The sequence below is a fragment of the Bufo gargarizans genome, chromosome 7 (assembly GCF_014858855.1).
Source record: "Bufo gargarizans isolate SCDJY-AF-19 chromosome 7, ASM1485885v1, whole genome shotgun sequence".
In the NCBI taxonomy this organism is placed as follows: domain Eukaryota; kingdom Metazoa; phylum Chordata; class Amphibia; order Anura; family Bufonidae; genus Bufo; species Bufo gargarizans.
This window is the reverse complement of record NC_058086.1, coordinates 57,292,303-57,317,436: the sequence shown is the minus strand read 5'-3', so window position 1 is coordinate 57,317,436 and position 25,134 is coordinate 57,292,303. Positions and strand designations below refer to the sequence as shown.

The window sequence follows — 25,134 nt, the reverse complement described above, 5'->3', positions numbered from 1 at the left end:
ACAAATGCCCTAAAATAAATAAAACACAGCATTCACATCTTCAATTTTCCATCAAGGTCCTTGTTTATCCGCTGTCATAAATGACATGCTGTAGCGGCTCATGACCAATGCATGCGTGCCTGTGCGGGCTCAGCTGAGGAGTACGGTTTTTGTTTTTATACCATTTGCTGTTTGTTTTTGTTTTTTTTCCCTCCTGGTTTCTTATATAGCTTATATATTTTAACATACCCATCACCATTGCATTGGCAGATATAAGCATCCAGGTTGAATGATTTTCCTGTTAAAGGGGTTCTCCAAGAGTATAAAATGTCCCCTCGTACTGGGCCCCCTACTTGGAATATACTTACCCCGGGCCCCGTGCCGCTCCTGGTCCCGCCTGCCGCTGCTTCTACCTGAACACAGGATGAAAACAGAATCTTACCCACCAGCGTCACCAGCGATGCTAGGGAGGCTCGTCCCAGTCCCTGCCTGCCATTGGCTGCGCCCCCCCCCCCAACACCGGATGTTTTCATCCGTGTGCAGGGAGAAGTGGCAGTGCGGGGACCGGCATAAGTATATTCCATGTGGGGGGCCCGGCGCGAGGGGATATTTTATACTTTTGGAGAATACCTTTAAGATTCTTCGCACCAAAGGGAGAAATGCAGTATTTTCGGATAATGAATGCAGACATACAGCAAGACCTTTGAGTCAGTAGGGAAGGTGGCAGTTTACCAGCCAGCACTCCGCATCCCTGATATCCTCTTGAAAAACCAATTATTTTACAATAAAGGAAACCCCCCATGGCAGTGTAAAGCTTACAGCTCGGTAGAGAAAGCGATGCCATCAGGTGTATGGCTGGGCCCCATGCTGTAAGGGCCCGCAGCGTGTTGAATGAGTCAGGTGTGGAGTCCACTCCCGTGGGTAAGATTCTGCAGCACTGACTGAATCCTCACATTTCTATTATTCGTTTTCTGTAATATATATTTTTATCTTTTGCAGCTGTATAAGCTGGAGCAGTTACCACAAAAACCTACTGGCCAGCAGCGATTACGAAGGGACTGTGATTCTCTGGGACGGTTTTACAGGGCAGAGATCCAAAGTATACCAGGTAACATATAGATTTCAATGGCTCTGTAGTGGATGCAGCATCTGCTCCGCTTACAAGGTGATATCCTCCTGTCACGCTACACTGCTACCTCTTTATTCTGTCATTAAGACCCCCTGGGAGAAAACGTATCTTTTGCAAAGATTCGTGCTGTGGTGGTTAACTTTTCTTTTTTTTTCTTATTACCTGAATATTTTTGCTGGTATTTTTCATTTCATTCTGTTCATTGTATTTTGATGTGAAAGAATGGTTGGGGGTAAAGAACTGTGTTCAGAACAAAAAGTTTGCCTTTCTTTGTTTTTCCTGCTTTCTTCTAATGGGATTTATGGGATCAAAAGCCACAAAATAGACGGAGCTGACATTGACTGCAAATCAGGCCATGTGAATGCAAAGTTGTATATTAGGGTGTAGCAGAGGTGAGTTTATTACTTGGTAAAACATCTCCCTGGACTCCTTTTATCAAAGCGGTCTGAAATGTGCTCGGTGATTGGACAATATTTGCAACAAGACCAGTCTTTTTTTTTTTTCATTTACCCATGGCAGTTTAAGAAGGTCCAAGGGATATGCCATAAATATCTGATAGAGACTGATCCCAGATAGTGATGAGCAAGTTTCAGTTCTGTGGGTTCGGGTATGTGCTGAATTGCGTTATGGATCCCATTACCACAGACCATAACGCATTTCCATGACTGAATTCCTAACGCAATGCCCATCATAATAGAAGTCTATGGCCAGCATAACGGATCTCTGAGAGATGACAATCTCTTTCTAACAAAGCTAGAACCCGCCCTGTACCTCACATGGATCCAGAGAGCTCCACATTCATTGCTCTGCTAGATTTACATCAAGATGGCAGCTCAGGGGGCGTGTCTTTTCTGCTGAAGCTCAAGGGGCGTGTCTCTTCTGCTGCAGCTCAGGGGGCGTGTCTCAGCTCTCCCTATCACAGCTCAGGAGGCAGTTGAAGGAGGAACCTGAGCATGTGCGGCCATCTCAGTGAGCAGGTCAAAGAAATAAGAAACAAGGCAAACAGCAGGTGGCGCTATACAGATACATTTTTTGGAATAACTTAATGGCTATACAAAATTTTTAACTGCATGCAGTTGCAAAATTATTCAGGTCTAGGTGCTGGTTTGAAAACTGTAAAAATATTTTTTGTGGGACAATCCATTTAACTGCTTGCGACTCATGAGCCTCACGTGCACACGCAACAGCTGAGGACATTTATGGGTGGTCACATGCATGCAGAGAGCATGTCGCACTTCTGGTCCTGTGGGTACTGGAAGCAGTGGGGAGGGGGGCTGCGATAGTGGAACCAGGACACCCTGATATAAGTTCATTTATTTTTATTTTTTTTGTTTTTCCATTCTCTGACAAGTAGATGCTCGATGAGTTTGAGTTCCTGCCACTCGTGCAGTATCAGCCCCAGGACCTGAGAAATAGATTATCTGATTGATTTTCTTTTTTGTCTGAGACATATTATACATCTCTATATACAGACCGCGTCAAATTTTAGGAAAGCCTTTGGCCCACTTGAGGGTTTTATGGAAACCCCTGTGAGCTATTCACAATGTATGGTTTGCTATGTCTATACATCACCTTTATGACTTTGTGCTCGCTGTGTGTCATCTTTGACAATTTTGCTTCTGTGTCCCATCTTGAAAAACAGGAACATGAAAAGAGATGTTGGAGTGTGGATTTTAACCTCATGGACCCCAAACTTCTGGCGTCCGGCTCTGATGATGCCAAAGGTACGTCACTGGTTTTGCTTTAGTGTCCAGCGGATGAAGCATGGAGTCAATCGTTAATTAAAATGGTCCAAAATATTACATGATTATTGTGTTGTTTCTCTGAAATATCAGGTGTGGATATTGCCAGTTCTGCAACTGGACTGGCAAGTGAAGTCTATAATTCAGTATTCCACTTCTACAAATCCTTTGTCTTGCCTTTAGAAGTTATTATATACAGTCCTAGTCCCGGACCATGTAGTAACTTGGACTATGTGATCTCAAGTGTAAATTTAGTAATTTGACTTCTCACATTGTTGGATTTGCTTTACAGGAGTATTTCAGTTAGATGAAGTTATAGGTGTTAATCAGTGGCGGTCTGATTGCTGGGACCCCCTCCGATCACAAGAACGGGGGCTCATGAATAAAGCTGCAGTCAAGCATATGCACTGCCACTCAATTCATTCTCTGTGGGACTGTCTGAGATGGTAAAGCACAAGCACTCAGCTGTTTCCTGCAGTCCCATTGTCACGATCAGTGTGGGGGAAAAACTCCACACTAAACACAGGAGGGAAGGGGAACAGTAACTAACTGGGTCTGAAAACTAGGGAAGAAACGGGTCACCTCCTAAACAACCCTAATCCGGACCCTAACTACCTGTCAATATGAATAGACCTTGAAGGTAGGAATATTTATATGCAGGATACCTAGTTCCTAATATTCCCTATAAGACCCTGGAATGAGGTTAGGGCCAGAGACAATCCATTCCTCCCCAGATGGACGAATGAAAGTCTCTGTCTCGGGCCCTAGATACAAAAAACAGGGAATATAACCAACACAAAACAATAAGAACAGACAAGATGTATATGAAAGTAGAAAACTGGGAACTCCAGAAGCACCGCAGAGGGCAGCCGCCCAGCTAGTTAGAAGGCAGGAAGAAAATCTATAAACCGCACCTCCAAGAGTGAGAAGCGGCTACTTATGGGAAAGGTAAATTACCAACAAGCAACACCTGAAGCAAGGGGTGTGGCATTCACCAAAACACAGACACAATAAGATCCACAGGGAACTTGTCAATTTAACCCACGTGTTGCCAGTCTCTCTGATCTCCTGGTACCTGCCACGGGAACGTCCGTGACACCTATAGAGATGAATGGACTGACACTGTGCATGCTCTGCAAGTTGCTCCATTCATGTCAGAGCATTAGTGTACGGAGGTTTGTACCCCCTACAGATCTGTTAGTTATCCTATATCCACAGGATACTCTTCAGGATACCCTAACAAAAATATCCCTTTAAGAGACAAACGCTATCGGGGAGATTTCTGAACTGGTGCTAAGGAAAAGTGACTAAGTTGCCCATAGTAGCCAATCAGGGTCGACCTTTCATTTTTCAGAGCTTCTTTGGAAAATGAAAGTCTCACTGATTGGCTGCAATGGGCTAGTTTAACTCCTGCGTGGTTGTGAACTGAAAACTTGCTGCCTGGTTCTCCGATAGATGACCGCCGATCCAGCAATAGAAAACCCTACAATCAGGGGTCTAACAATAAAAGGATCGCTCAGAGCAAACAACCCCTTTAAATCTTACCTTATAGCTGCTTTCAGACGAGCGTACTTGCAATGCGTATATAGTCTGAATGTTATGTTCCGGAATCCGCTGCTAATGTTAATGAATAGAGCTATTCACATGGGCGTATAATTTTCGTCAGTATTTGAAATCCGCAGCATGTTCTGAGTTTTGTGCAGATTTGTTTCCAAATACGCGCATTACATTCTGTGCAGTGCATAAATAATGACGGAAGAAATCCGCATGTAAACTACTGATGACAATACAGATGGTATATCATCAGGATCCTGAGCCGGAATACTGACTGATTACAATACGCTCGTCTGAAAGCGGCCTATCTTATACATCGGAGGCAGGGGCTCCTCCTGTATAGTATTCATATGGCTGAATAGGGTATATGGACAGGGGTTCTCATTGTGAAGCACCCCTTTAATTGAAAAAGAATGTATTAGCCCAGTTACGTTCTCTCCATTTCTATATACGGTAATGAGGAGAGAAATAATAAGTGACTTCACATATTAGCATATCCACGTAATTTGACAAGATAAAATAGATAATTTTTCATGCTCTATTTCAGTATGGAAATGCTAATCCCATAGACGGGTCCGTTTAATGCTTGCCACAGTAAAGGCAAATTAGTGGGTTTTTAGTTTGTGTGTTTTTAATGGATAGCGTACTTAATCTGCTTCATGTTATGTATTAATAAGGTGGCGCTTCGGAAATCTATATTTCCAGTACTGATGGGCCAGCGCTCGGCTTGTTTCCTACCTCGTTAATGAGGAAATGTTCTGCAGTAAAGTTTAAGAGGCCTGATATTAATGATGCAGGCAGCAACAAATGAAGGCTGATGCTTGGGTCTCATATACAGCCTGCGTCCAATATATATGCATGTACATAATACCTAATAGGAAAGGATGGCAAGTAACCCCATCTGGGGGTTCAAAGATGTAAAAATTCTTAAAGAATTTGGTTCACCGCAAAGTAAGAAAGCCACAGACTGACTTGTGGCTGCTGCAGGAAAAATGTGGTATTACGTGGTAGCCCTTCAATGGGGTTATCCAGGGATTCGCAATGATGACCTGTCCTCAGGATAGATCATAATTATCACATTGGCAGGGGTCCGAGTCCCGACATTCCCCGCCGATCAGCTGTTACAGGGAGCCGGAGTTCTGGTGAGCGCAGCCAACTCCTAGCGGCTTTCCAACACAGCGCCGTATATTGTATAGTGGCTGTCCTTGGTATTGCAGTTCAGCCATATTCACTTTTATTGACAGGGTCAAGCATGATGATGTTTACACTGTCTGGCCCTGGCAATCAAAGTGGAGATGTTGTGACAGTTGCAGAGAGCAGAGTCTCCAGGTGTAACGGCTACGGCCTCGTTGCTTCTGGAGGTTTTCCAAGAGTTTTTTTTTATTTTTAACTGATGACCTATACTCACAGTAGCGTCGCTGCCTTCTCTCAGCTTTCCCTAGGCCATATGACATCTCGTTCATCGGTCACATGGCCTCGGCTCAGCCCCATTGAAGTGAATGGGACTGAGCTGCGATACCAAGGACAGCCACTATACAGTGTACGGCGCTGTGCTTGGTGAGCTGAGAGAAGGCCATGGTGATACTGCACACATCAGTGCCTTCTCATAACAGTGGATCAGCGGGGTCCCGGGTGTCAGACCCCCACCGATCAGATACTGATGACTTATTCAGCGGATAGATCATCAGTATAAAAGAACTCTTGGGAAACTCCTTCAAAACATCATTTTCTCAGCAATGTGGACACATGAACATGGGACAAACACAGATGCCTTCAGCTGCCAAGTGCACATGTAACAGGTCAGCCAGTGTTGTAGGTACAGATGCCCTTTAAGGCTACTTTCACACCTGCGTTCAGGTGTCCGCTCGTGAGCTCCGTTTGAAGGGGCTCACGAGCGGCCCTGAACGCAGCCGTCTGGCCCTAATGCATTCTCAGTGGAGGCGGATCCACTGAGAATGCATCCGCCTGCCAGCGCTCAGCCTCCGCTCCGCTCAGTGAGCGGACACCTGAACGCTGCTAGCAGCGTTCGGGTGTCCGCCTGGCCGTGCGGAGGCGAGCGGATCCGTTCCGACTTACAATGTAAGGCTACTTTCACACTAGCGTTCGTCGGTCCGCTCGTGAGCTCCGTTTGAAGGAGCTCACGAGCGGACCCGAACGCCTCCGTCCAGCCCTGATGCAGTCTGAATGGATGCGGATCCGCTCAGACTGCATCAGTCTGGCGGCGTTCAGCCTCCGCTCCGCTCGCCTCCGCACGGACAGGCGGACAGCTGAACGCTGCTTGCAGCGTTCGGGTGTCCGCCTGGCCGTGCGGAGGCGTGCGGATCCGTTCAGACTTACAATGTAAGTCAATGGGAACGGATCCGCTTGAAGATGTCCCCATATGGCTCAATCTTCAAGCGGATCCGTCCCCCATTGACTTTACATTGAAAGTCTGAACGGATCCGCGCAGGCTACTTGCGCACTTGCGAAATTTTTTAAAGTTATTAATGCAGACGGATCCGTACTGAACGGAGCCTCCGTCTGCATTAATATGATCAGATCCGTTCAGAACGGATCCGATCAAGCGCAAGTGTGAAAGTAGCCTAAGTCAATGGGGACGGATCCGCTTGAAGATGCCACAATATGGCTCAATCTTCAAGCGGATCCGTCCCCCATTGACTTTCAATGTAAAGTCTGAACGGATCCGCTCAGGCTACTTTCACACTTAAATTTTTTTTCTAAGTTCTAATGCAAACGGATCCGTTCTGAACGGAGCCACCGTCTGCATTAATATGAGCGGATCCGTTCAGAACGGATCCGATCGAACGCTAGTGTGAAAGTAGCCTAAGTCAGAAAGTTTTTTTTTTTTTTTTTGTTTGATTGTTTAAAAAAATAAATAAATAAATAAATACCAGAGCCTTATATTCTGGCACAGTTGCTCAGTGTTTGCTTGTCCCGGAAAGTACGCCGCTTCTTTTAATTGCTTCTCTCAAAGCTTGCACAGAGTAAAATGCTTTGTCTGCTGCTTTTAAATAATAAGCCGCCTGTTTGCTGAGCCGCCGACTGCCTGACCTGATCAGCCTCGTGGACTCCATTTTTGGCCCACTGTTCCGTCTGCATGTGGAGTGAGAAGTCATTAGAGCCAGTGGTGTATGTTACAGCTGTTACAGTCCTTGTTGAGGGGCACCTCTCCTGCTCGCATCTGCCATCCCGCCTCGTCTGCCTAATCGGTTTTGATGGGTGAGACACAACTGTATTGGTCGCAATTACATCTCCATGGCAGCCTTTCCTCTTGCATCAACATCAGCGCTCTCTGCCCTGACAGACCTTCTTCTGTGGCTCTGCTTGACATGTTTTGTGAAGTGTCTTGGAAAAGAACTGGCAGCTGCTTAAGAAATCACTGACAGGCCGCCTCGTTACCTGCTCCTTAATGGACACCTAAATGAAGTATACGAGCGGACTGATAAAGGAGCCGCTAATAACATGCACAGATATTGGTGCACAATAGAGCTTGGCATAGGACATGTAAAGAGGGGGGTGGGGGGTCTGATTTGAACGACCCTTTTTACGGTATGACGAGGTGCCATAAGAGTTTGGGAGTTTGACTTCCCAATAACAAGAATATTGACTTGTTTGATGCAGAAAGCTGGCCGTAGGGGTGCAGAATCGTGCTTGCGAAATCTGCAGCGTTCATGTTAACAGGGAAGTGGATAAGACTTTAAAAAAAAGAAAGAAAAAAAAAAATCATCCACAGGCTGAGAATCCGCACGTTATTTGACATGCGGTGAGGATATCTTGCGAATTCAGAGCTTTGCACAGAAATCCACCCTTCTTGATGTAGAGATCTCTGTAGCCACATAACGCTGCTAATTTTCTGTCCGTACCTTTAGGTACTGGCAATAATCTACAGCAGAAAACTTGTGCAGATTTTTGTTGTGGATTTGCTGCAGGTTTCATTCTGAGGCAAATCCGCAACATAGATTGGCATGCTGTGAATTTAATTTTTTTTTTTTAATTTTTTTTTGCAGCTCGTGCATCAGATTTGTGAAAATCTCATCCACGTTGCTGCTTTTAGAAAAGGCTTCAGATTTTCTGCATGCACCTGCTCCATATAAAGTCTGTAGCGTCAACACTACATGTAGCCATACCCTGAATGCACAGTTAAAGGCGTTTTCCGAGACTTTATAACTCATGACCTAGCCTCAGGATAGGCCATCAGTTGGAGGTCTGAAACTCGAGACCCCCAGCAATCAGCTGTTTGAGAGGGCAGTGGGGCTCGCAGTAGCACCTGCGGCCTTCCCTCAGCCTTTCCTAGGCCAGTGACGACACGTTCACCGGTCACTTGGCCTAGGCGCAGGTCAGCCCCATTGAAGTGAATGAGGCTGGGTGCCATACCAATGACAACCACTATACAATGTAAGGCACTGTGCTTGATGAGCAGGGAGAAGGACGCTGCACTCGCAGGAGCACCGGTGCCTTCTAAAACAGCTGATCGGCGGGGGTCCCGGGTGTCGGACCCCCACCAAATAGGTACTGATGACTTATTCTGAGGATAAATCATCAGTTGTAAAGTCTTGGAAAACTTTTTCAAACGACGTTGTAATGAAAGAGATACTCGTAGGTTTTCTGTTTTTCTGTCTCTCCCATAGACCACAGTGGGGAATGAAAGAGAACAATTCTGATAACACGTATATTTCATTTTGTGGAATTATTTGCATGAAACTATCAGTTAATGTGGTTTAGCTAATAGCCAAGAAGTGAATAGACCGACATAACGAAGGTAAACTTGTATTTTTCATGGTCTTTTATATAGCTGGCTTTGTCCATTTCCCCCATATGTCATTTAGTATGCAGCTAATATTAATGCAGTCCTTTCAGAGATACAAAATAAGCGAGGATCTGAACTGTCACATACCTCCAGGGGCCACACGCACGTTCATCATTCACATGCCAAAATACTAGATGTGGGTTTTAAGTGACACTATAAAACATTAAGCACATAATGAGTTATTCATCGCATTTGATCAGGAGAGGCCGTTAAAGTTACTATATAAAATTTTACTCAACTTCCCATAAACTGGAGCCAAAATGACGAGATTTCAGTCTTTCTTGTAGAAGACACAAATCACATTCTTCATTGGCGTGTGCTGTAAATGCTATTGTCATACGGTCAAACTCCACACTAAACACAGGAGGGAAGGGGAACAGTAGGTTTGGGCCTGGAAACGAGGGAAGAAACAGGACACCTCCTGTACAACTCTAATCCGGCCCCTAACTACTTATCAATATGAAAAGACCTTGAAGGTAGGAATATTCATATGCAGGATACCTAGGCCTTTATATCCCTATAAGGCCCTAGAATGAGGTTAGGACCAGAGACAACCCATTCCTCCCCAGATGGACGAATGGAAGTCTGTCTCAGGCCCAGATACAAACAACAGGGAATATAACAAACCCAAAACAATAAGAAAAGACAAGACGTATATGAAAGTAGAAAACTGGGAACTCCAGAAGCACCACAGAGTGCAGCCGACCAGCTAGTGAGAAGGCAGGAAGAAAATCTATAAACCGCATCTCCAAGAGTGAGAAGCGGCTACTTATGGGAAAGGTAAATTACCAACAAGCAACACCTGGAGCAAGGGGTGTGGCATTTACCAAAACACAGACCCCGTAAGAGCCACAGTGAACTTGTCAATTTAACCCACAAATTGCCATTCTCCGATCTCCTTGTACCTGCCACGGAAATGTCCGTGACACATACAGTAGCTCAGGAGGGCCTTTTTATGGTCTACACCATTGTAGCTGTACAAGAACTTTTTACCACGGTAAGGTAAGTTCCCACGTAGTAGCCAAAAACCATGTGAGGGTGCAAGTCTGCACAGTTTTCAAATTAAAATTCACGGTTAAAGGGGTCGTCTTGATAAAAAAAATATATATATAATTAAGATATCGTATAATCCATTACATTCTCTTTCTAACAAAGCTAGAAACCAGCCTTGTACCTCACATGGGTCCAGAGATCTTCCCATGCTTTTCTTTAATTGCCGTGCTGGATTAGCTTCAGCCTGGCAGCTCGGGGGCATGTCCTTTCTGCTGCAGCTCTCCATAACGGCTCAGGGTGTGTGTCTTTTCTGCAGCAGCTCTCCATAACAGCTCAGGAGGCATGTCCTTTCTGCTGCAGCTCTCTCCCTGTAACTGCCCCAGCTGCTAACAGAACATATGGCTGGTGGCAGTTGAGGATTTAAACTTAGCACGTTTGACCAGCTCAGAGAGATGGACAAAAAATAAGGGAAAAAATAAACAGCAGGTGGCGCTATACAGATACTTTTTTTATTATTGTATATAATGGACTATGCTAGTATGCCTTATTGTTGAAAGTTAAAATATATAACTTTTATTTATTTCTAATAAAATAAATGAGACACTAAATGAAGTGAATTACTGCACTATTTAGAGGGTAAGCAAGGTGTATGGTCACATATATGGCCTGATGTTGTTCCTTATATAGAGGGGGGTGGTCTAATGGTGGATGATCAGGCGGCTAACTCTCTCCCTAAGCACTTTCCCTGTTTCAACTAGTCTATGGTCAGGGAATCCCTCAATGGCTGTGATCAGAGCACCTGCCCTGAGAAGGGCGACCCCCCAGCCTCTGGAACCTCGGGCCTGTGCTAATGTTCCCTATACGCTTACCTCCCTAGTAGATCTGTTCCATCAACCGACGCGTTTCGCCAAGTGAAGATTGGCTCTTCAGGGACATGGATGTATCGCAGAGCACTATGAGCAGTGGCATCGCTCTGCTTGTATACACGGCAGTGGCAAGGTGTTCCCTTACTGGTGTCTTTTTCATTGCGCTAGGCTCCACCTATCAGCTTAGCCAGCCAATAGGCCTTGTGGGTGTGCCGCACACAGACTACTCCCACTATGTTATCAGCCAATTCCACACGGAGGCGCGCAGTCACACGGTGCCGCCTACTACAGGGTCGGGCTCGCTACGCTCCGTTACTTGCCGGAAGTGACGTGGTCAATGGGCGTACATTGTTGCTATGGGGACCTTTCTCCGCGTCCCCGGCTGATTCAATACTCAGCAAGTCTTTGGTTTACGATTGCGTCGTATCAATGTCATTTTTAACTCTGCACAGCATAGACGAAAAAGGGAGGTGTTCTAGCGGGCTAGAAAAAGCCCGTATTACATTAACCCTGTCTGTCCCGGTAGCAAAAACCAGTTACACAAGAGCAAAAAACAGGGTATGTTGATAACTCTACATTGTATATTCTTAGCCAATGGCTCATTATTACTATTCATCGGCATCATTCAAAAAAATTTAATAACTCAGTGGCTATAATAAATTTTTAATTACATGCAAGTATAAAATTATTCAGATCCAGGTGCTGGTTTGAAAAATGTAGAATGTTTTGTGATTCAATTACGGGCTGGGACAGAGTCAAGCCTCCCTTGCATTGTGTTTTGATCTGCGTAATGTGGAAATGCAGTGGCGGCTGTGCAGGGATCAGGGGCAGGTGCCGGGGAGTGGAAGGAGTATAATCTATATGAGGGGCCTGGGCATTGCGGGTGGGGTCCATTATAGGGATTATCCATTTAAGGCCTCATGCACACGAACGTATTTTCTTTCCGTGTCCGTTCCGTGTTTTTTTTTTGCGGACTGTATGCGGAACCATTCATTTCAATGGGTCTGCCAAAAAACGGAAGGTACTCCTTGTGCATTCCGTTTCCGTATGTCTGTATTTATTTTCTGCAAAAAAAAAAAATAGAACGTGTCCTATCATTGTCCGCATTACGGACAAGGATAGGACTGTTCTATTAGGGGCCAGCTGTTCAGTTCCGCAAAATATGGAATGCACACGATGTCGTTTTTTTTTTTTTTTTGCTGATCTGTTTTTTGCGGACTACAAAATACATACAGTCAAGTGCATGAGGCCTAAGGCTACATTCACAGTAGCATTTAGAATTGCCAGATACCACTGTGTTCCACCCTATACCTATTGACTATAATTGGATCCAATGGTGATCTGTCCGCTTTACTGGCATTAGGGCGTTTTTTACACGAATGTAGTGTTTTGCAGATCCACAACACGGATACCGGCTGTGCGCATTCCACATTTTGCGGACCGCACATGGCCAACACCATGATAGAAATACCTATTCTTGTCCGTGATTGCGGACAAGGATAGGACATGCTCTATCTTTTTTGCAGGGCCGCGCAATAAAACTATGTATCCTGTCTGTATCTTTTGTTGCCACATTGAAATTAATGGGTCCGCAAAATAGCAGAACGGATCCGGACTCATTCATACACCTGTCTGAATGAGCCCTAAATGCCGGGTTTTGACCGGAAGAAAAACCATTGCATTCAACAGTTTTTGGTCCGGCTGCGTTTTGTGCCGGATCAGCATGCCGCAGATGTGAATGTATACTGAAATGTATGACCTGACAGAGACCAGAATTAAAATGTATGCCTTTTGTCAGGTTTACCATGTATAGCAGGGGTGTTACGAGTTTGTTTGGTGCCCGAGGACTGTCTGTTTAGAATATGCCCCATCACTCTTGGACCTTTTTGATTTCCAGTCCAATCTCCCTAAGTGCACTTATACATACACGGATTTGAAAAAAAGAATTTTAATCCATAATGTGTACCCCACCTCAGTGGAGCCCTAGGCGACCTCCCAGTCTGCCTACCACTCATCAAGCGCTAACATATAGCTTATAATTCTCCCAGATGGATTACACGTATGCCTCCCTACGTGATGGTAACCACTGACTGCAAGATAAACAACCAGTCCCATTATGGCAGAGATTAATTATGGCCGCATTGCAGATCGGGCATGGCATCTGGAGTTCCGGCAGTACACGACGGTTATCTCTGTGAGATATTCCATGACATCTAGGTGGGAGAAGCAAATTAATGCCACGTACTGAATCACATTTACAAGCTGCAGTGAAATGGGTCGCCCAGCTATTCAGGCTAATTTAGACTCTGAAATCTTGGATGTGATCCTGCTGAAAATAATTTCCTGATTAATTATCGGTCTCTCTCTCTTGGTCTTTTATCCAAAGAATAAATGCACAAAAATAAGAGCCCTCTATATTTTTTTCTATAATCCTTCCGAATAATGGACGAGGTAGTAAAGCATCTTTGTTGCCGCATCGTCTAGGGTCCCACCTTAAGCCCCGAGGATACATCTGGAAGTCTCGGAATGTGTAAATCAAGGTTCATTCCTGTTTATTGTTCCCATATACTTACCGTAAGTAGATTTTCGGAGCAGACGAACGCACAGGCGAAAGTGTGTCGCTTTAAGTGAGGGCTCCCTCTGAGGAGTAATTATACGTGCTTCATGATCGCGATGTCTCGTACTTCACACAGCGCGTAAATATTATAAAGCGAGGCGTCCGTCTGATTGTAGGGAGATTTAATCAAATCCAAAGCCCTGTGTCATCTTAAACAATTTTTTTTATATTGCCGACAAGTAAGCAGTAATGACTTTTGTGTTGTATTTGAAATATTACAGGCTTTATTTCAACATAATAAGCTCGGCCTACCGTGCCGCATTATGCATTCACTATCATGACTTTTTAAAGGGAAACGGAACATGGTAGAGACGAATGTAGACGCGGCTCCGTTGTGTCCGCCGACTCTCAGACACGGCAAGGGATGCCCATTCCCCATGGATTGATTTATATATTTAAAGAGGGCCTGTCGCCACAAATTGCAGTGCAATGTGCAGGAAGACCGGAGCAGATTGAGATGTAGTTTTTTGGGAAAAGATTCATTAAAACTTATAATTTTTACCTTTAGGCCTGGGCTACACTGCAGCTGTTAGGCGGGATGCATTTATATTAGTGGCACAACCCCTTTAAAGGGTTTCTACCACTTCAGTATGACCAAATTAGCTTTCAGACACTAGCGATCTGCTAGTGTCTGATCTCCATAACCATGCAGTTCTTAGAGCTTTGTGTGGAGCCGTTACATTAAAAAACTAACTTTTATTCCTATGCAAATGAGCCTCTAGGTGCTATGGGGGCGTCTTTTCAGCACCTAGAGGCTCGGTCTACTCACACTGTATGCCCGCCCATCTCGTCTTGAATGCCTGCCTCCATCACAGCCAGCTGTCTTCGGTGCAGGCGCAGTAAGTAAATGATACGCTCCTGGTGCCGGATTCCTCACTGCGCCTGTGCCGACTACGTCACAGTGAGGAAGCCGGCATCAGGAGAGCGGCCTTCACTCACTGCGCCGAAGACAGAAGTGAACGGCGCAGGCGCGTGAATTTGTCCGATGGCTGTGATGGAGGCAGGCATTCAAGACGAGATGGGCGGGCATACAGTGTGAGTAGACCGAGCCTCTAGGTGCTGAAAAGACGCCCCCATAGCACCTAGAGGCTCATTTGCATAGGAATAAAAGTTAGTTTTTTAATGTAACGGCTCCACACAAAGCTCTAAGAACTGCATGGTTATGGAGATCAGACACTAGCAGATCGCTAGTGTCTGAAAGCTAATTTGGTCATACTGAAGTGGTAGAAACCCTTTAAGTAAAGAGAGAGCAGAGATTTCAATATATAAGACAATTTTTTATCAATCTCATCAGCTAGAACATGCTGCCTGCAGATCACGCTGCATTTTCGTGGCATTTCAATAGTCATAACGTTGTAATTTTGTGTTTTTATAGCTGTACTAATTTAGACTACGTATTAAGGAATGCAAAAAATATATAAGATTTTGCCAGTTTCTGTTTTCTGTATTTATTTAGCTGTTTAATGTGCAGTAAAAGTGAGATCTGCAGGCAGCAGGTTATGGAGCAGGAGGAGATTGGTATGTGGGACAATATCCAGTAAAACAAACTGATTGCGGTCTCTGTGCGCACAATTATACTGGTAAGGCTCAGTTCACACCAGCGTTCAGCCTTTCCGTTCCCCTGCCCTGTTAAAGGAGCTGGAGAGCGGAAAGGACGGATTCGGCACATAACGGAGCCTACGGACCCCAGATTTTTGAAGCGGAGACAAAGGTCCTGCATGCACAACTGTTGCCTCCGCTTCAAAAATCTTCCTGTGAGTGGAAACCTAACGGACCCCATTATAGTCTGTAGTCCGAATCCGTCCTTTCCCGTCTCCCGCTCCTATAACGGGACATGAGAACAGAAAGGCTGAACGCTGATGTGAACTCGGCCTAACAAGCTAGCTTTAGTCCGCACAATGTTGCCGAAAAAAGGCGCTGCATCAGAAGTCCCCTCAACAGCCAGTCGTTGAAGGGTTCAGTCGTTTTTAAGAATAATGTAAAATGAGTGGCAGAGGTATCCCGGGGGCAGTTTTTATAAAATGTCTGAGACTAGCTATAGTCACAGCCAAAATGTTATTTATATGAAAATAGCAGTGTGCGCCAATAATGTCATGCTATCACCATATGGGTATCGGTAGTCGGAAAATGGCTCCATGGGCAGTGCTTTCACCTGGAAGTCTCCTCTTTGGACCAGACATGCAGAGGCTGATGTCATTTACCTGGTCGGTGGGGCTTAGGCTACTTTCACATATGAGATTTTCTTTCCGGGTTTGAAATCCAGCAGTGGATCTTGAAACCGGAGGGAAACGCTTCAGTTTTGTCTCCATTCATTGTCAGTGGGGACAAAACTTGATAAAAGACAGTGAGGAGGAGGGGGACATGGATGTGTTCCTGAGATACCCAGATTTTTCTGTTTTTATATCTCTGTTTTAACTGTATGAGACAACATAGGACCAAGAGAAAAAAGACGGGTAGGTAGATGGGTAGATAGATATAGATATGTAGGTAGATATGTAGATGGGTAGATAGATATAGATATGCAGGTAGATATGTAGATGGTAGATAGATATAGATATGCAGGTAGATATGTAGATGGTAGATAGATATAGATATGCAGGTAGATATGTAGATGGTAGATAGATATAGATATGCAGGTAGATATGTAGATGGTAGATAGATATAGATATGCAGGTAGATATGTAGATGGTAGATAGATATAGATAAGCAGGTAGATATGTAGGTAGATATGTAGATGGGTAGATAGATATAGATATGCAGGTAGATATGTAGATGGTAGATAGATATAGATATGCAGGTAGATATGTAGATGGGTAGATAGATATAGATATGTAGATGGGTAGGTAGATAGATATAGATATGTAGATGGTAGATAGATATAGATATGCAGGTAGATGGTAGATAGATATAGATATGCAGGTAGATATGTAGATGGTAGATAGATATAGATATGCAGGTAGATATGTAGATGGGTAGATAGATATAGATATGCAGGTAGATATGTAGATAGATATAGATATGCAGGTAGATATGTAGATGGTAGATAGATATAGATATGCAGGTAGATATGTAGATGGGTAGATAGATATAGATATGCAGGTAGATATGTAGATGGTAGATATAGATATGCAGGTAGATATGTAGATAGATATAGATATGCAGGTAGATATGTAGATGGTAGATATAGATATGCAGGTAGATATGTAGATGGGTAGATAGATATAGATATGCAGGTAGATATGTAGATGGTAGATAGATATAGATATGCAGGTAGATATGTAGATGGTAGATATAGATAAGCAGGTAGATATGTAGATGGGTAGATAGATATAGATATGTAGGTAGATATGTCGATGGATGAATAGATAGATGGGTAGATAATTACAGGTGAAACACAAAAAATTTGAATATTGTGTAAAGTTCATTTATTTCAGTAATGCAACTTAAAAGGTGAAACTAACATATGAGACTCATTACATGCAAAGCGAGATATTTCAGGCCTTTATTGGTTATAATTTGGATGATTATGGCTTACAGCTTATGAAACCCCAAAGTCACAATCTCAGGTCCCCCTTTGCTCAGGGGGTATGGATTAAGTAGCTGACTAGAGTGCGACACTTTGAGCCTAGAATATTGAACCTTTTCACAAAATTCTAATTTTAAGCTGCATTAATGCAATTCCTTTAAATTTGCATTACTGAAATAAATGGACTTTAGCACGATATTCTAATTTTTCGAGTTTCACCTGTAGATAGGTAGATAATCCCCAGCTGTTGCAGCACTACAATTCCCACCATACCCCTAACAGTTTGAGGGCCTACGTTGTGGTAGAGAACTTTTGGTGAAGGTCTAGACCAGGGGTGCACAACCTGCGGCCCGGGGGCCACATGCGGCCCTCAATACCATTCTATGCGGCCCCCAAGCATATGGCAGCAGACATCTATGTCTTGTGGCTGCTCACATGAATCTTTCATGTATTGTCCCATTAGATGGGAGCACTAGAAGTGTAGCTAGACATTTATGATATATACTGTAAGTTCAATATGCCATAAATATAGTATTTCACTTGGTAATACCCCTTTAAAGTTTATTTTCGGCCCTTGGAATTGGTTCAGGTTGACAATGTGGCCCCCAACCAGAAAAGGTTGTGCACCCCTGGTCTAGACTCTATTTAAGCCTTTACCAAAGTTTTGTTCTTCTATAACCGTGTTAGCGGCTGTAAGCTGTACTTCTGTCAAAGGGTCCCCGAGGAAGAGAAGCCGCGTTTACAACTGCAGAGTTTTCAGTAATTTTTCTGACACTGTAATTACTGCCCGGCAGCTGGCTCCTTCCCCATATCTAACAGCGGACAAAGCAATATGTAAGCTACTGAACAAACCAGCGGCCCGGTTCGCCTCAGAGGAGTTCTTCACCTCGGCTTCGTGTGCACATCTGAAGGCTTTGTGTGAATTCAGTGCCTGAAACTGCAGATCCCGTCTCTCGATAGAACTATAAATTCAGAATTACTTTTCTTGAATGAAAAGCGAGGCTGTTAAATATGGTCTGGTTAAACCTGTGTGTGGGGAACGTGCAGACCATATCCACCTGCACCGAGTAACTGGCCGCAGTTGTGCCGTTTGACAGTAGTTGTCTAAATCTGCTGAATGTGATTATCACATGGAACGTCTAGGCAGTGATAGGCAAACTGCGGCTCTCCGGCGCTTGCAGAACTACAACTCCCAGCATGCAAAGACTGCCTACAGCTTTCAGCCTACAGCAGGGCATGGTGGTAGTGGTAGTTTTGCAACAGCTGGAGAGCCGCAGTTTGCCTGTCACTGGTCTAGGGGAATGTAATTGGCTTGAATGGGCCTGAGCTACAATATTGGCCGTAGCCCATGGACAAGGGGGTGCTTTTCGTGGATCAAAGCAGCCATGTTTTTCTAATTTCTTACAACCTTTTTATTGGTATTTTACTGGTCTAGGCAAAATACAGTAGATCACAATGGTCCATTTTTCTATAGGCATCTTGAATGTGCCCTTTTAAAGGGGTTATGCATTGATTTATGTTCAAAAATGAAAATCGACAGATTTGTACCTATGACACTGGCTGACCTGTTACATGTGCACTTGGCAGCTGAAGGCATCTGTGTTGGTCCCATGTTCATATGTGCCCGCACTGCTGAGAAAAGTGATTAGGGATGAGCGAATCGACTTCGGGTGAAACATCCAAAGTCTATTTGCGTAAAACTTTGTTCCAATACTGTACGGAGCATGAGTTCCGTACAGTATTAGAATGTATTGGCTCCGATGAGCCGTAGTTTCTGCTTCCAAGTGGTACCTTGTAACCGAACCAGAGGTTTTTTTTTTACAGTACAAATAACTTCATAAATTAATTACGCAAAGTCTCGCGAGACTCCGCGAAGCATTAACTTCGGCCAATACATTCTAATACTGTACGGAGCTCCTACTCCGTACAGTATTGGAACAAAGTTTTTTGCAAATTGACTTCGGATGTTTCATCCGAAGTCTATTTGCTCATCCCTAAAAATTAAGTTTTAATATATGCAATTGAGACACTAGGAGCAACGGAGTGTTGTCATTACTCCTTAGAGGCTCTGCTCTCTCTGCAACTGTCACATCCTCTGCACTTTGACAGGACTAGACATCATGTTTTCACTGCCTGGGCAATCAAAATGCAGTTAGCATGACAATCGTAGGGAGAGCTGAGCTGCTTGGTGTAACAGCAAACTCCCATTACTCCTTGTTTGTCAGCAATGCGGGCACATATGAACATGGGACCAACACAGACGCCTTCAGCTGCCAAGTGCACATGTAACAGGTCAGCCAGTGTCATAGGTACAAATCTGCTGACAGGCGTCCTTTTGAAAACGGCCCTATACCTCAAATCGATCTAGTGGCCCTTCTATTGGTTGCTCCAATTGCTCTGTTAGATTCTCTTCAGGCTGGCTGCTCGGGGTGTGTGTCCTTTCTGATGCTGCTGTCTCCCCCTTACAGCTCAGGGAATGTGTCCTTTCCGTTGCAGCTCTCACCATCTGCCTGTTACAGCGTCTATCGGTAACTGAGCATGTGCGTCCACCTCAGTAGGTGGATGCACACATTACTATACAGATTAAACACCAGGGGGTGCCGTTATGATAAAGTAAAGAGAATATTTCACAACTGGAGCATTTTTGTTACAGAAAGTAAATTACTAAAGTAAGTACTGTAGTTTTTCATGCTGACATTTTTATTAAAATAACATTTAATGGTGGCTCAATCCCTTTAAGGACAGGCACTTTTTAGTGTTGGGACACTCACACGTTATAGGATTGAATTTATTTGCTAATATCCTGTTGTTTGAATAATATTGGTCTGGATTTGTACTGAGCTTTTAGGCATTTATTTAGCTGCCTTTTTGGGTGTTTTCCAAAGCCAAGAATCCTGCAGCTAGATGTTTTGAGATTGGCCAACGCTTGGCAACCCATCGATCGTCCTCAGATGCCAAGTAGATTGTGGCTGGTATTTCAGTCAGTACTGCAGAGTAAAGTTTATTCCTCTCCTCAGAGCCACGTGCTGCGCATTTATGTGTTAACCCACTGACACTTGTGTGAAGGATTCGGGAAGGGGTCGGGCTTCTCAACTTTAGTTCTGCATAGAATCTGTTCAGTATGTGCAACAATATTATGGAGTCCCGTGATGCGCACATGGCCACGTAATGTGCATGACGTTTGGGGGAAGTGGACACGTGCGATGGGGCTTCCAAGAATGATTGAACCGACACGGATGCCAAAACTCCATTGCCATGCAGAGCGTCTATACCTGGAAAACTGTCATGGAGCGTGTGAGATTTTAGTTAAAAGCAGAAATAGCAGTGGTGTGGAACGATGCTTGCACTCTGTGCTACGGTTTTCTGCTCAGCGATGTTCTTTTTGTCCATTTTGATTTTTTTTTTTTTTTTTTTTTTACTTTTATATGAAAAGTTGTTTCAAAAAATAGTGATAAAGTTTATTCCATTAGGGAGTAGATTTCAATAAATCCCTTATTATAAATGTTTTTAAGCAAGATTTTTTGTTTTGTTTGTTTTTGGTTGGGGGGGGGGCTGTGTTTGTTTTCTCTGGAGCACAGCATGCTCTAGATATGGCTGCAATTTTTCCTAATGTTATCCTAAGGCATCTGTCAGTAGTTTTTGCTGCCCCAACTATAATCATCATTCTGCATGGTGGTGCTTCCAGTTCCTGTGGTTCTTTGTATTGCAGAACCATAGGTCCTCTGTCCCGATGGTGCTGCCATATGACACTGAAACATAGTACATAAGTCCGAAAAAGACATTTGTCCATCCAGTTCAGCCTGTTATCCTGCAAGTTAATCCAGAGGAAGGCAAAAAAAATCCTGTGAAGTAGAAGCCAATTTTCCCCACTTTAGGGGAATAAAATATTCCTTCCCGACTCCAATCAGGCAATCAGAATAACTCCCTGGATCACTGACCCCTCTCTAGTAGCTATAGCCTGTAATATTATTACCCTCCAGAAATACATCCAGGCCCCTCTTGAATTCCTTTATTGTACTCACCATCACCACCTCCTCAGGCAGAGAGTTCCATAGTCTCACTGCTCTTACCGTAAAGAATCCTCTTCTATGTTTGTGTACAAACCTTCTTTCCTCCAGACGCAGAGGATGTCCCCTCGTCACAGTCACAGTCCTGGGGATAAATAGATGATGGGAGTGATCTCTGTACTGACCCCTGATATATTTATACATAGTTATTAGATCTCCCCTCAGTCGTGTTTTTTTTTTTCTAAAGTGAATAACCCCTAATTTTGATCTTTCAGGGTACTGTAGTCCCCCCCCCCCCCCATTCCAGTTACCAATTACTTTAGTTGCCCTCCTCTGAACAGTCTCCAGCTCTGCTATGTATTATAGAGATATTCTCCCCTAGAAGCAGTACCACTAAAATCCATGTGTTGAAAGGGCTCATTTATTAAGACCGGTGATTTACACGGTCTTAATTGTCTTTGCACTGCTGGAGGAAGAGGCACAGTTAGCCTCATGCACACGACCGTTGTTTTGGTCCGCATCCGAGCCGCAGTATTTGCGGCTCGGATGTGGACCCATTCACTACAATGGGGCCGCAAAAGATGCAGACAGCACTCCGTGCGCTGTCTGCATCTGTTGCTCCGTTCTGTGGTCCGCAAAAAATATATAACCTGTCCTATTGTCCGTTTTGCGGACAAGAATAGGCAGTTATATTAATGGCTGTCTGCGCTGTTCCGCAAATTGCCTTACGCACACGGACGCCATCCATGTTTTGCGGAGCCTTATGTGGAGACTCCATAACTTTGCCGCTACCTCCAGCAGGATGTGCAACAATCTTAAATCCACACCAGCGCCCTTGCTGGCGTAGATTTAAAGTGTAACAGTCATTTTTTTCTTCAAAAAATATATTTTAGCATATGTTACTGCTGCAGGATTATGCATAAAGCAATCTTTAGTTTCTTCACTTACCGCTGTTTTCCTTGAGCTTTTCCCTTAGTTACGGCTGTTCTGAACCCTACATTATTATAATCGTCTCAGGATGGCTCCTCTACCAGTTCTGAGGCCCAAACCGCCTTCCCTCACATTTGCTATCAGATACGCCTCCTCACTCTAAAGCCTGATACTAACTACTACGGATGAGCGAATAGACTTCGGATGAAACATCTGAAGTCGATTCACATAAAACTTTGTTCTAATACTGTACAGAGCAGGAGCTCCAAACATTATTAGAATGTATTGGCTCTGATGAGCCGAAGTTATCAAAGAACTGAACCAGAGTTCGGGAAATGTTTTTTTTTACAGTACAAATACATTTAGGACGTTATTAAACGAAGTCTCACGATACTTCACATTCTAATACTGTATATGTTTCATCCGAAGTCGATTCGCTCATCCTTACTATCTACATACAGGCATTCAGTGTGGAGGACCGCCCCTCTGTCTTCTGTTTACACTGAGTTGGAGACAGAAAAGACGTAGCAACACACTTTTAAGGGAGCAGTGTAAAGGGACAGGGGACATTAATGAAAGCTGTTATTATAAGGTAATTGCAGATCTTTTGACAATCATTGACAGACTAACTCAGGTATACACGCCTAGCATTTACATTTTGTACGCCATAAACTGGCATAGAAAATGATGAATGAGACTGGCCCACTTCCCCGCCTATGACATGCAAACTTTTAGACCTGTCGGCAAAATGCTGTGAGCGGGGGAAAAGTCGAAGATTTTGTTGCCAAATGTCTTGCGACAAAATCTGCAACTGATATTCGCCACCAAAGTGTAAATCAGACAGTGAGACTTATCAGGGCATTCATGATCTACTCACCTGGAAATGCAGTACAGCACCACCAGGTTCATTACCTGCGGCAGAACAGGCACCGCGCCATACTCTTCAAGGGGAAAATGAGCAGTGTGATTCTTAAGGCTACTTTCACACTTGCGTTCGTCGGTCCGCTCGTGAGCTCCGTTTGAAGGGGCTCACGAGCGGACCCGAACGCCTCCGTCCAGCCCTGATGCAGTCTGAATGGAGCGGATCCGCTCAGACTGCATCAGTCTGGCGGCGTTCAGCCTCCGCTCCGCTCGCCTCCGCACGGCCAGGCGGACAGCTGAACGCTGCTTGCAGCGTTCGGGTGTCCGCCTGGCCGTGTGGAGGCGAGCGGATCCGTCCAGACTTACAATGTAAGTCAATGGGAACGGATCCGCTTGAAGATGACACCATATGGCTCAATCTTCAAGCGGATCTGTCCCCCATTGACTTTACATTGAAAGTCTGAACGGATCCGCTCAGGCATCTTGCGCACTTAGAAATTTAATGCAGACGGATCCGTACTGAGCGGAGCCTCCGTCTGCATTAATATGATCGGATCCGTTCAGAACACGGCATCTCTTACATCAGGATGATAAAGACCCCGTATATGCAGCCTGAATATTAGGCGCAGTCCTGACATTCAATACTATTTACTGCCGAGAGTGACCTGACGTCTCTGGTTCCTTATAAATATGACTCTTTTATTGCAGTGTGAATGAAATGGTCATTTCCACTGAGTGCATGTTTCTGCATGGCTTCAAATAGGAGGCTGGTGCACAGTTAGTAATAGCTAACCAGCGGTGATGATAAAGCAAATGTGTTGGCTGCAGCGAGGTTTAGGGAGAACGTCAATTCCCCCCGGCATCGCAGCAGTAACAGAAATGCTTTGGTTTCAGGATATTTCATGAGGTTGTCAAATATAACACACAGGAGTCATTAGAGGGACATGCTCCCAATCATGAACTATTGAGTTTGGACTGAGCCACTAACTACAGGAATCAATACAGTCCGTCCACCCTGAGCTGCAGAAAGCCCCGTTGATCGCACGAAAGGAGTTTCAGATTATAGTAATAGGGTAATTTTATTTATGCCCAAAACTGTGGTATTCATTTCACTTCCACTCAGGACATGATCTGTAGTTTGGGGTTTTTCACTATGTACAGTGGGGAAAATAAGTATTTGATAAACTGGAAAATTTTGCAAGTTTCCTCACCTACAAAAAATGGAGAGGTCTGTAATTTTTATCGTGGGTACTCTTCAACTGTGAGAGACAGAATCGGGGAGAAAAATAAATAATATCCAGAAAATCACATTGTATGATTTTTGAATAATGAATTTGCATTTTATTGCATAAAATAAATATTTGATCACCTACCAACCAGCAAGAATTCTGGCTCTCACAGACCTGTTAGTTTTTCTTTGAGAAGCCGCCTACTCTGCACTCATTAGGCTACTTTCACACCTGCGTTTAGGTGCGGATCCGTCTGGTATCTACACAGACGGATCCGCACCTATAATGCAAACGCTTAGATCCGTTCAGAACGGATCCGTTTGCATTACCATGAACAAAAAATTTTTTTTCATGATGTTGCAAACGGATCCGTTTTGACTTTACATTGAAAGTCAATGGGGGACGGATCCGTTTGAAAATTGAGCCATATTGTGTCAACTTTAAACGGATCCGTCCCCATTGACTTACATTGTAAGTCTGGACTGATCTGTTTTCCTCCGCACGGCCAGGCGGACACCCGAACGCTGCAAGCAGTGTTCAGTTGTCCGCCAGCCGAGCGGAGGACAAACGGTGCCAGACTGATGCATTCTGAGCGTATCCGCATCCACTCAGAATGCATTAGGGCAGTACGGATCCGTTCGGGGCCACTTGTGAGAGCCTTCAAACAGAACTCGCAAGCGGAGCCCCGAATGCTAGTGTGAAAGTAGCCTTGCCTGTATTAATTGCACCTGTTTAAACTCATTACCTATATAAAAAAGCCCCTGTCTACATAATCAATCACACTCCAACCTCTTCACCATGACCAAGACCAAAGAATTGTCTAAGGACACCAGGGACAAAATTGTAGACCTGCACAAGGCTGGGATGGTCTACAGGACAATAGGCAAGCAGCTT

The 25,134-nt window shown here is 44.3% G+C and overlaps 1 protein-coding gene across 2 annotated transcripts in view; it reads left to right on the top strand.

The window, feature by feature from the left end:
* Window positions 1–25,134, top strand: part of COP1 (COP1 E3 ubiquitin ligase) — a 188,822-nt gene that overhangs the window by 97,714 nt on the left and 65,974 nt on the right. For both annotated transcript variants that reach the window (XM_044301397.1, XM_044301396.1), the window contains 2 exons: window positions 979–1,087; window positions 2,751–2,832. In XM_044301397.1, coding sequence (XP_044157332.1) covers window positions 979–1,087; window positions 2,751–2,832 — 191 coding nt within the window. The remainder of the gene's footprint in view (window positions 1–978; window positions 1,088–2,750; window positions 2,833–25,134) is intronic.